This window comes from Lygodium microphyllum, chromosome 18 (genome assembly GCF_053477565.2).
Source record: "Lygodium microphyllum isolate KBCC chromosome 18, Lygodium_microphyllum_v1.1.10, whole genome shotgun sequence".
NCBI lineage: Eukaryota > Viridiplantae > Streptophyta > Polypodiopsida > Schizaeales > Lygodiaceae > Lygodium > Lygodium microphyllum.
Window position 1 is genome coordinate 98,812,837 of NC_141152.1, and position 12,360 is coordinate 98,825,196.

The 12,360-nt window shown below is 39.9% G+C and overlaps 2 protein-coding genes across 3 annotated transcripts; both read left to right on the forward strand.

Moving 5' to 3' along the window:
- The first annotated feature begins 288 nt into the window (after positions 1-288).
- LOC148021181 (uncharacterized) lies at positions 289-6,330 on the forward strand. Its single transcript, XM_087698218.1, has 6 exons — positions 289-406; positions 502-720; positions 795-867; positions 5,819-5,861; positions 6,012-6,094; positions 6,273-6,330. The coding sequence occupies exons 1-6, from the start codon at positions 289-291 to the stop codon at positions 6,328-6,330; spliced, it is 594 nt and encodes a 197-aa protein (XP_087554344.1).
- LOC148021182 (uncharacterized) lies at positions 5,936-9,320 on the forward strand. 2 transcript variants are annotated; one of them, XM_087699018.1, is made up of 3 exons: positions 5,936-6,094; positions 7,640-8,417; positions 8,533-9,320. In XM_087699018.1, the coding sequence occupies exons 2-3, from the start codon at positions 7,670-7,672 to the stop codon at positions 8,946-8,948; spliced, it is 1,164 nt and encodes a 387-aa protein (XP_087555144.1). In that variant the 5' UTR covers positions 5,936-6,094; positions 7,640-7,669; the 3' UTR covers positions 8,949-9,320. The 2 variants fall into 2 exon arrangements, with proteins under 2 accessions (XP_087555144.1, XP_087555145.1); XM_087699019.1 differs by having other exon boundaries at positions 5,937-6,094; positions 8,518-9,320.
- The last annotated feature ends 3,040 nt before the right edge of the window (positions 9,321-12,360 follow it).

The window sequence follows — 12,360 nt, forward strand, 5'->3', positions numbered from 1 at the left end:
GCTTGTGAAACTTGTGTAGGCTTTTGTACACCTCTTGGATGGAGTGAAATCTTCAGATGTTGCAGAGAAGATGCCAGAGCGTACGTTTTCAGCCAAACGTGTGATTTATAGGTTAGCATGCATTTTCATATTAGATTGTGTGTCTGATTTTCATATTAGATTGCATGCATTTGCTTGCGTAATTGGCAAGAATGTTGCAGGTGGATACTACAATGTGTAGAAGAGAAGAGGCTGGATGCAACTCCGCAATTCACAAGAGAGTGGATTGATGTTCGTGACGAGAACACTATGTATTCTCCATCATTACGTGAGAGAAAATTGACGGCATGGGAGGCAAGTGTTTGCCCTTGGTGGCTGGATTACCCTGTGGGGGTTATCCCTAAGCAAGAGAAAGATCTGCATGACAGTAAGTACTTCAATCTATGTAAACATCTCGTCGCTTTTGTAGCAATAGTTTTTGTGCTCATGCATGGGAGTCTAAGGGTGAATGATACTATGTAGGATTCAAGGAGGGAGTTGATACTCATGAACCGCTTACCGCACCCACCACTGTAGAGGAGCAAGCAACCAAGGCTACCAAAGGTGCCACCCAGGGTACTCAAGGTAATCCAGGGAGAAAAAATGTGCCAGAGTCCTCTATGGCGCCCACCACCTCCTTTGTTGCAGATTCATCTCTTGGTCGAGAGAATTGGGAGAGGCGACCTATGACCCGTTTAGTAGGTGAGAAGTCTTATATTAACTTGAAATTCATGTATGATTATTAAAAATAAATTACTTTGAAATAATTGTTGCAGGGTTCCAGTATCAAACATATGTCGATGCTCTATTAGTGGATGTGACCCAAATTGATAGATTTGCACTTAATAGGTAGACATGACAACTACATATTGCAAGAACATCAATTTACATGTTGCATATAGCATTGCATCATCGTTTACTTTGCATTAATGACTATGTTGTTTTGTGTATAGCATCAACAAGTTTTTTGCAACACAAAAGATGCATCTTTATAGCAAAGATGGAGTTCCATGTCAAGAGGTGGCTCGATTGATATTTGCGGATTTTCCTACGAGCTTGCTTGTGGATGCTCTAGGTCCCACCCCATTGGGTAAGTTATGCTTTCTATCACACAAGGTTTACATCAAACTCACTTCTCATATATCATAATGCCAATGTTGTTTGTAGAGGGCATGACTATTCCCAAGTGGAACACGTTCTCAAAGGGTCTAGTTATGGGTTGTATGGACCTTGCTCGCGAGTATTTGGCCGACCAGGGATTCTTAGTCACTATGTGCTTAGCAGAGCATATAGGTGAGTTTATTACGGATGCGGCAAGAGTGGGGCTTGTGCTTCACCGCACTTGGACACTCATGTGTGACTCCAAGGCTTATCGACATCCCGTTACTAGAGAGGCGGTAAGATAACAAAGTTGGATACGTTGAACGTACGGTTGTATGTTCTAAATAAAGTTTGTGTTACATGCTTTAAATAAAAACATGGATCACTTATTCTATTTCCACTCGTGAATAGGTGTGTGTCTTTGGCATCGTGCTGGTCATGTTGTGCCTTGCTACGACAGAGAGGCTGGGGAGAAGATTTCAGAGAGATTGTTTCCAGCGTATCGTAGCTACATGATGGATGATTGTGTCTTTCCCATGGACGTTGATGGTGTCATTGTCAGAGGTGGAGCAGAGAGGTCTCATCTTTTCTTTCGGTAAGTAGTCTTGCATGTTTTTGCTCTCAAGTTACCTTGTATGGTATTTTCATTGTTTCTACTTGCATGTCCGCAAAGATTCTGTATCTTGATTGGTGATATGGTTAGGTGGTTACTAGCTACATTTACGAAACGCTACGACTATGTTTTGGATGTGTTTGCGGGGTGTGGTGGTTTGGCGCGGGCCAGTGCAGAGGAGATGAGACATTGCATGTGTCTAGAAATAGATGATGTGCTCTATGGGGAGTGTTTGTCCACCATAGTGTGTGGACCGGTACCATGCTGAGAGAGTGTGTGTTTTTTTTTTCGAGAGACTCTAGACATTTCATTTTGTTACTACTTTTATATGTTTATTATACACTTCGTCATGTGACTATGCCCGATTTTGTCTAAGAGTTACTTGTTGGGGGTAAAGGCACCTTTGCCTAGCCGCCCATGTATTAATACACTGACAGCACTTGTGCTTGCACACTGTAGGCCGGCAGGTGCCCATCACTATCACTTCATTCTTTATTCTTTCAGTGACATTTGAATAAAGGGAAGGCTAGTCACACATTGTGACTATTGGAGTTCTCACATTTGGACTCTCTCTCTCTCTCTCTCTCTCTCTCTCTCTCTCTCTCTCTCTCCTACTAGTTCCACCATAGCTCTTGCTCCGCCTTTTTCTTCAACTTCAAGGCTCGACTCCCTTCAACTGGTATCATTAGAGCCTTCTTCTTCTGGTGCACAGATCGGATGCCATAAGCACGCGTAGTGAGCGTCAAAAGGTCCCCAAGAACAAAAGAACTCTACTTTTTGTATACAAATCAATGTAGAAGACTTGCACGACATGAACAAGAGACCAATTGGGTGCAATCTCCCCCCATGCCTTGTGTGAGCGCTCCACAAAGCATGTATTTTATGTATTAATCATCTTCAAGCTCAAATAATAGCCCAAATTACAAAATAGCATGCTTTTGGCTTTTGAGTTTGCTTTTGTGCCAAATAGAAATAAAGCTAATGGGCGCCCAAGAAGTCAGGCATACCCAATACAATGTCCAAATACAAATATCTAAATCGTGCACCCATGCGTATACAAAAATAATAAATAAATATCAAACGCCTTGATAAATAGGCGCGACAAAATATAGGCGCCATGCCTAAGGTATGCGCCCATCAAAATATAGATGATAACTCGAATACACACTATCCTCCAATGCTTTCCACCGCCACTGTTGCTATCTCTACACATCAACTGAAGCATTCACAATCGTTAGTAAAATAATACAATTAAACCGACAAAAGTAAATACCTAGCAGTCTTGAGCTACATAAATAATTCAACTGGTTAGAAATCAATCCTAACCTTAATGTATCACGAGTGTGCACTCTAAACTCATAAACGTTTATTAATTTAGATATGTATTTTGCGGAATCACCTGCTATGGAATCACCCATGTACATACTAAATTAACAAAACGCTCGAAAAGGATAGGCGTCCCCATCGACTTCTCGCACAAAGAATCCACTTTGTGTATGAGCCCCGGTAATAAAAGTTTACGAAATCCACCGTAAAACCTCACGGAATCCACCGTATAATATGCCTCTTGGCATCATACCCTCGGGGTGGGATAGAAATTGTCTTCAATTGCTATTAGCTCAATGTGGAGCTAATAGAGTGGGGAAAGAATTTAAGTCTCTAGCGTGCATCCATTGGGCCTCTCAACAGGATGGCTTTTAAACTTGATCAAATATCTAAAATATCTACGTCCAGTTCTAGTGGTCATAAAGTCAATATCTATAATAGCTTCAGGCTCAAGGATTTCAGTCTCTTCATCTAGCAAAGGTGGGTTTTCATAGACAGGGTGTATAGGTAATTGGCCTCTAAAAGGTCGTAATAAACTAATATGAAAGATGTTGTGGATTTTCCAATGTGGTGGTAGTTCTAGTTTAAATACATTATCATTGATTTTGTGTATGATCTTGAATGATCCATAGAATCTAGGTGCTAATTTCACAACTGGGTGTTTATCTACACTTTGTAATCTACGTTTTTCTATTCGTAACCAAACATAGTCATCAACTTTGAAATTCATGGCGTATCTTTTCTTATTTGCTTGCTTTATATACGATTGCTGGGCTTTGGCAATCATATCTTTAACTTCATCAAAAATAGTAGCATGCATGTTAGCAATATCATCAGCACTCTAAATTTTATTTGATAATGATGCAATAGGTGTAGGTAATCTATAACCATAAATAACTTCAAATGGTGCTTTCTTTGTAGCTATGTGTGGCGTATTGTTATATGCAAATGGGGATTTTATTTTTGCGGCTTTCATTTTCGTTCTTTTCTAATCAATCTCTTTTTTTCGAGCTTTTTCGTGCAACATATCCATTCTGCATATAAATAGTCTTACTTAAGGAGTACGACACGTTGCATTTACATGAACACACATCAAGAAAACAAAACCAACGGAAAACTAGTAAAATATATTCGTGTCAAATAGTCACAAGGTACACTCTTCCTAAAAACAAATCACAAGTTAGAGAGGTGGTAATGGTATGTTTGCTTAACCTAGTGTTTTAAGTATACACATTCATCTATTTATGAACATACATGCATGTTTGCTTGACATCATGCTATATGTGCACAAAGAGAGAGAGAGAGAGAGAGAGAGAGAGAGAGAGAGAGAGAGAGAGAGAGAGAGAGAGAGAGAGAGAGAGAGAGAGAGAGAGAGAGAGAGAGAGAGAGTGTGTGTGTGTGTGTGTGAATAAGATCAACATTTTGGAATGGCTTTCAAGTAAAGGTTTACAAGACCCTTAGGTGATAAGAATTAATTTGAGAGTAAACACCTTACATTTGCAAAAAGAGTAGGGAAGAATGATATACTAAATGTTTAAAATAAATGCCATAAATTAGCACAAAATTATTACACAAAGCAACATTAGTGTTCACTTCAAGACCTTTTTAATAGCACAATAAAATGAATCCCTAGTATACACAAAAGTATGAAAATTGACTACCTAACACCATAATGCATTATTTGAATACTAGTGGTTATAGCCAAAGATGTTCGAGTCCATAGCATTAGTATGTAGTCACTTAGACTTGTGGCTTATCTTGATGATGTGACAAAAGACTTTGGAAGTTTTTGAAAGCTAACCATACAGTTGATGTGGTGGGTGTTGGAGACTCGAGTAATTAACTTTCCGAAATAAATGAATAAGGTTGTTTAGACCTAGGTATTCTAAAGGGCTTTTACTTAAATATTGGTGATTGTAAGGATGAGTTATAGTGCATAAGGGGCATGCCTTTTATTGATGATGAGTCCTTAGCACAAGGGAGGCAACCCCAAATGTTTTGGGAATTGGAGTATCATGTCCATGTAAGTTGTGTTTGGTTTTAGTCCCAAGCACATGGTCTACACTTATATAAGGGACTTGGTTAAGTGGCTCGATATCGTAACTCTTTTGAAAAAGGAGATAGGAACTTATCTTGTTGCATAAAGCATTTTCTTTTATGACAATTTTCGTGAATTTAGGCGACTCCTTACTAGTTGGAGTGTCATATAATCCACTCTTGGGTTTTATGTGCAACTTATTTTTTACAAGCTTGACATCAATGTTCGAGAAAGACAAGCCATTTAGGCAGCATTGTAGAAGATCAAGTGAGAGAGTTGAAGAGTGGTTGGTAGTTCTTATAGAGAAGTATCTTTGCATGAACAAGGGCATGCTATATATAAGGAAGCCTTAAAAAACAATATTTTAAAGTTGTTTCTTTATCACCTTGGGTATTCTAGAATGGAATGCAATAGTTTTTTGAAGTAGCATCATTTCTTGAAGTTATTGACTTAGAAGGTGCTAGGCTGCTCTATGTCTTGTGAGGGGAACCACATGTCAAGCCCTCAACCAGTGTACAAGAAGAAAATGAGGTTCGCTCTCTCAAGCGAATGGTATAATTTTGAAGAAAAAAATGCTCACCTAGAAGATTTAAAATCTTGAGATTAGAGAACATTGATGCCATAAATAAATAAGGCAACACCAAATTGAAGGTTTTTGTATTGGCTCCAAAAAGTTTTTGTGAGGTTTTGGGCAAGTAATGGGGCTATTCATTTGGTCATAGGTGCTTCAAGGGGGAAAGACTTCTTAAGAATTATCTAGCAGAGGTATGACATGGAAATGAGGAATAGGGGGGTTATTCACATCAGTGGTATTGTAGGTAGATAAACTTTCAGAAAATGTATTTTTTGCCCAATTTCTGAAACATCTGTGTCTTCCCTTTTCTTTTAGTTTTTTGGGTTACTCTGTGTCTGCAGCTTTTTTTTCCTGTGTCGCGGAAGGCTATGGAGGAGCTCGATCTGAAGCCGCCTCGCCCCTGTACCTGTTCTGCTGCTATCTGGTAAGCCGGAATTCCCCAAAGTGGAAAGTTTTCGGGCCTTTGCACACTCCTAGCTCTCTCTGCACATGCATACGCCCCCCCTTGTTCAACCAAACGCAGAATGAAAGCTTCTTGGCAACACAGTTTGCGTACAATTGTGACTCTTTTCTGAGATTCTCTCAGATTCTTTAATATGTAGTGGTTTTTCTGCGGTACATGGGAGATATGGGGTTATCTCTGCAATTTCGACCTTTTAAAAAAGGGCAGGTTATGATTAATTTCTGAGAGCAGGCCTGTAATGGCAAGGCTGCACTTCCCATGTGGATTTTCTTCTTGAAACCGAGAAAATTGAGCTTGTAGGCACACCCCATCGGCCAGTAGGTTCATTTACTTGCGCTCGGATGTTGAGTGTACGGTCTCTCTCGGCTTGTTTTCCGTGCAGCCTTGCGAAGACCTTTAGGAGCATGTTGCCACAGCAGGTGCTGCAAATGCTTGCATAACGTGAAAGTTGTGGGCTTCTCACCTATGAAGCACAGCCTTTGATCCTGTATCCATTCTGAATTGCACGTGCTGCTTTCACAAGAAATATGTTCTGTCTGTATGTGCTTGCACACATTCTGCACGGGTGGTGGTGATCTTTTATCAGTCCACATGAACACAATATGCAGAATCATGGATGACTTCTATGTGATGTACAAATGCAGATTTATGGCAGTGCGCTTCTTGTGCTGATATGTGCTAATATCTGGATTCTGGGCTGTGCACATGTATTATGAATGTTACAGTTGAATGGATGACATGCTTACAAAACATTTGCAAAATATTTACCATCTGTTCAGTACTCAAATGAACTGTTCACCGGTTGTGCCACTGTCCTACCTTGCAAATAGGCATGTGGCTGACACGACTAAAGGCATCCAAGGTATTCTTCATGTTAGGCTGCTGGAATATGTCCACTTGACCTGTTATCCTTGTTTATTATGGAAAACTTCAGGTTAGAGCCAACTTTATGTTGCGTAGGAGACCTTCCATTGTTGTTGTACCCAATGAGGCTGTAGATCCATTCGTGTTTGTAGATGTAGGTGGTTTATAATTCAAATTAGTACATGTATACAACGTGGTAACCAGCTCTCAATGCTGTTTTCTTTTTATAAATGATGCATGGAATTTTTGATGGTGTGAATACACATGCTTTGCCCCCCTTGCTTGGATGAGATTGTTTATGTGCTGACCCATTCTTCAATCTGTTTGATGGAGACAGAACAGGGCCCTGAGGACCTTATGTATTTCATGAGGTTATGCATACACATTGGTGGCGTCTTGCAATTTTGCTGGCTTGACTTAAGTTTGCAAATCTTGTGTCTGTCCACATGAGTCCAATGTGCCCGTGTGCCTGTTCATGGATGCATTCACAAATACATATGTGTACAGGGCGGGAAGGAGGGAGGGAAGGGGCGGGGGAGGGGGATGCAGGGGAGGGCAGGGTAGAGAGAGAGAGAGAGAGAGAGAGAGAGAGAGAGAGAGAGAGAGAGAGAGAGAGGGTCTTATTTCTGGATGAATTTGCAGATCCTTGTATTGCACGTTGACATTTCTTCCATGGCTCATCCTCATCCAGTTGTTAGCTTCCCCCACCCTGGATCTCCAGCTCCACAGCATTCTGTCCATGCAAATGTCTTCCCCAATATCCCGGTTTCAGAAAACTCAAATCAGCCACCTCTGGATTTGAATTTCTCACAAAAGGTGTTACAGAACCCTGTGAAGTCTGACCTGGAAAATGTACAAGTAAAAGAACCAGAACCTGTTGTAACCTCTCAGCAAGAGATTTTACCTACTAGTGTTGCAGATGGCACAACATCCAATGGTGGTACAGATAGTCCATCTAAGGCTCCTGCAGAGCGTACCCCAAAAAATGCAGCACGAGGTTCTGCATCACAAAAATCTCGTTGTCATTGGACCCATGGGGAGATTATCGCTCTTTTTGATGCCAAGAAAGCTCAAGCAGAAAGGGCAGACTTTGGTTCAAGAAGATTGAAGTCATCCACATCAGGAAAGTGGGATGACATTGCTGAGTTTTGCAGAAGCATGGGGGTGAAGAAGCAACCCTCACAGTGCAGAGACAAGTGGGAAAGGTTGTGGCCAACTTTTAGGAAGATTTTGGAGTGGGAAAGGCAGATTCCAGAAGGGAAAAGCAGCTATTGGGTGATGACAGAGGATGAAAGAGACCAAGAAGGGTTTCCTCGTGTCTTTGACAAGGAATTATATGATGCTATGTTTGCTCGTTTTGGTTTTGTTAACTCCTTAAATATGTCAGCTCTTGCAGTAAGCTCACCGATCGAGGATTCAGGTCTGTATTAGGCTATCTAGACAGCACAAATTTACATACTCCTGTAACGTATTTAGGTCTACAATGTTTACTCATGATCTGTATTTTGTCTGATGCTCAGATGTGATTGTTACAGCTGATGTGCAAGAGCCTGTACAAAATGGAGTTGCAATTCTTGAAGATGGGCCATCAGTAGTTGATGATCATACGCCAGTATCATCTGGTCGAAAGCGAAAGCAGCCCCCTCGATCATGCACATTGAAGAAAACACCTGAGGATAGCAAGAAAGTATGCGTGGTTTCAGACGCTCATGAGGATACACATCCTACAAGAACATCAAGGGATGCACAAACAAAATCCAACAAACCTTTAGATATCAATGATCGCAGGCTGTTGTTGGAAGAAAGAAAAATTAAGCTTGCAGAACGTAGATTCTTCTTAGAAGAGAAAAAACTCGAAGCCACAATCGAGATTGGCAAAGGGTTGATAGCCTCAATGGAAAGGATGACCAGCATGATTTCTAGTCTGGGGGCTTCTGCAGCTCCTCGTTAGTGATAGATGTAGGTCTTTTTGTTGTTTACAGAGTTAATGAATGTGAAACAAGTATTTTTATTTTGTTACGGAGATTAGCCAGCTGTGGGCTGACCGTATGTGCTATCATGTGACCTGCCAGTTGACCTCTGTTGTCAACGTTTAATGTGCCAGCTGTAAGTATGCAGGATCTAGGTTATAGAGAACAGTATGTATTAGCTTTTGGCCTGCCAGCTGAACCCTTGTAAGCCGGCTGAAATCAGCAGGAACTAAAGTTAAAAGAACATGTATTGTAACTGGGTTGATATTGATCAAGTAAACTGACAATTGTTAATCCTCGGTGCAGAATGATTGAATGCTTTTGAAAATTTTGAGGCCAGCTTGCTTTTTGTAAAGAAGATACTGTTGACATGTTTGCTGTGGTCTATGGAAACTCTCTCAGGGGGTAGGCTTCAAATTAGTGCAGATTTTAAATCTAGCTTTGGGTAGACCTGAGCTCACCAATGGGGCTGTTCAGATTGCCCATGTATGTAAGTCTCTCTGGCACTGTTCACAAGAATTGAGGTTTGACATCAGTTGAAATGGAAAAAAAGGACATCGGCTTCCATTTTCTACTTTATTCCAGTTCTGCTGTTAAAATCTTGAAAGTAGACCTTTGAAATTCACGTCTTCAGTTCCATTTGATTCTAAGTTCTGTGAAAACTCGGGGGGAATGGAAGCTTTGATGCCACCACACACACACTGCGATGAATGCAAATGAATCTCTGTGGGATTCTGGACTTCCATTTGTCAAGTGTAGTATAGAAGGTTAGATGACCTGTGATATCTTAACTCTCGATTCGGAGTCAACATACCTGCTTGTTGTTGGTTTTATCTGAACATTTATTTTCAGTCTGATTTGAATTATATTGTGTGCATTTGACATACTTCAAACACTGGCATTGGCACTAAAATAAATGCCTGTAGTTTCCTTTGAGTCCTTGATATAAAACACACAAGAAGTTTTGAATGATAGTTAAAAATTTTCATACCTGTATTACATGTCGAAGGTAGCCTCCAATTCTAAAATTTGACTTCAAAGGGGGTTTTACCCTTGTAGGGAAGAGTTACCACAATATTACTCTGCAAATAAATTGCACAATGTATGTGCCCTTCGAATCTATCCGAAGGCCTTCTAAATCAAAGGTTGGGCAAACCATGCAATTTAGGACCTGCTAGCAGCTTAATATGCAATCTTTAATGGGAGTCACATGAACTTGGGATATAACGTGGCTTGCCCTGATCTCACATTCTGAGGCAGAAACTGTAGTAGCTATAAAACAATGCATGCGAGCGTGTGTGTGCATGCGAGTGTGTGCATTCACATGCTAGCTCGCCTGCTCACCCACACCCACACCCACACAACAAGGTATTCTAGAAGGCAAAAGGTGGTTGTGAAGCATCAGCCAAATAAGAAGTCTCAGTTCTATTGTGGATATGTTATATTGGATTAGCTTGACCCAATGTGAAGTGATTAACAGCTTATATAGTTGGGCAATTGAGATAGTGAATGGAAGCTAACAAAGCTATCTTTTACTTTGAGAAGGAGCCAAATGTTGACCTTTAAAAACATGTGGGTGCAGAGAGAACACAAAAACACACACATGCATGGAGTTATGAGAGTGGGTACATGCAAGGTAAAACAAGGTTAATAAAAATGTGAATTCTCCTTTATGAAACAATTTGACCACTTCATGATTCCTAGAAGAGGTCTTTAATTGGTATCTTAATCTTCATGTCTCTTGGCAAGTGATATTTAGAGCTTGCCTTTCCATCCTAGCTTTAAGCTTGTTGACTTGATAGTAGAGCACATTTTACATAATAGAGATAGTTACAACTCTTATATTAAATACTACCATCTTTGCAAAGCCAAATGTGTTGGAGATAGAAGGCTCTCAAGAAAGTTAAAGAAGAAACACCTAGTGAGAGAAAAAAGTGTCCAAGTAGTCCTAAGTGTGTTCCACGCGTCACTACCAAACTATGGTAACAAACCCCACCTAGAGTGATGTGGTGAAGAAGAGTCACTTTGCAGGGAAATGCAAAGCTTGATGGATTATAATCAATTCACCAAGGGGAGTAAGCCCAATACTTCATGAAAAGTTTTGAACTTCTCATGAGTAAACCCTTTGTGAATAGATTTGCAAGGTTGTCTTGTGCTAGCATATAGGTCAAGTTAATCTCTATTGTAGAGAGTTGCTCCCTAACATAATGATAACACACCATAATGTGGTTAGTGTGAATATTGAACACTGGGTTCTTGGCAATTGTCAATGCACATTTATTGTCAATGAAGATAGTGATGGTGTATAGCTATCCAATATCAAATTAGTCAAAACACGTTTGAGCCAAACACACTTGTGTAAGTTCCATGTATTGGGGTTCATGATTAGAAGTCACCATAGTGGGTTGCTTCTTGCTCAACCATCACATGCACAAGTTGTTGAGCATGATGCAAAACCACTTGTTAGTACACAAGTGTTGTAACAAGAAGCATAATCAAAATCTAGAAAGCGTGTGGTGGGAATGACTTGTCCTTGGGATTACATAACCCATTGCCACAAGTCTAACCTTATAGTCTAGCTTACCTTTCAATTTGTAAATCCACTTAGTACCAAGGGGATTATTTCTAAGAGGTAAGTCACATAAGAACCAAGTGTCATTCTTGACAAGAGTATCATATCTATATTGCATAGCAATCGATCAATTTTCTAAACTTTGTACCTCTTCAAAAGAAACATGCTCATCCTTATTACATATACGAGAAATAACAATCCATAACAATCTCATGCATAAGATGAACTATGAGAGTCACAATAGTTAGACAAAGGTGCATTCAATTTACTATCACATAATGTGTCCACCAATCATTTGCGTATGTCTTGGACTCCTCAATTTATTCTCTCTCAACAGGTGCACCATAATTCAAAATTTACATCATGAATAGGATGATTTATGGACTCATTAGAAACTTGTATAGGTTGGAAAGCTATCTCATTTGGTGCAGAACTCTAACTAAGACATATTTCATAGCCTTGTCATCCAATTTTTATGATATTACATATGTATTAATGCAAAAATAATGCAGCCAAATCACACAAGTGAGCAACTGATGGCTTTATGCTATACTAAAACTTATATGGAGTAAGTGAGTGCAATGTTTTGACAAGACATTTAGTACAAAGGTTGCATAAATTATGGCTAGAAACCATGTGGTAAAGCTAGACTTTTGATCATGTGTTGTGTCATCTCTATGAAAAGTCTATTCTTTCTCTTAGCCAGTGCACCCATTTTTTGATTGTATACAACATGTACTTTGGTCTTTTATCCCACATTCATCTCGAAATACATCAAACTTTGAAGGCATATACTCCCCCCCCTTGCTAAAGAGTGCCAT

Excerpts from the sequence above, each read along its gene's own strand:
- LOC148021181 (XM_087698218.1), top strand. The coding sequence starts at position 289 with ATGTATTCTCCATCATTACGTGAGAGAAAATTGACGGCATGGGAGGCA. Across the intron at positions 407-501 it reads AGAGAAAGATCTGCATGACA|GATTCAAGGAGGGAGTTGAT; the intron begins GTAAGTACTTCA and ends GATACTATGTAG. Across the intron at positions 6,095-6,272 it reads ACCTGTTCTGCTGCTATCTG|TGGTTTTTCTGCGGTACATG; the intron begins GTAAGCCGGAAT and ends TTTAATATGTAG.
- LOC148021182 (XM_087699019.1), top strand. The coding sequence starts at position 7,670 with ATGGCTCATCCTCATCCAGTTGTTAGCTTCCCCCACCCTGGATCTCCA. Across the intron at positions 8,418-8,517 it reads CTCACCGATCGAGGATTCAG|ATGTGATTGTTACAGCTGAT; the intron begins GTCTGTATTAGG and ends TCTGATGCTCAG.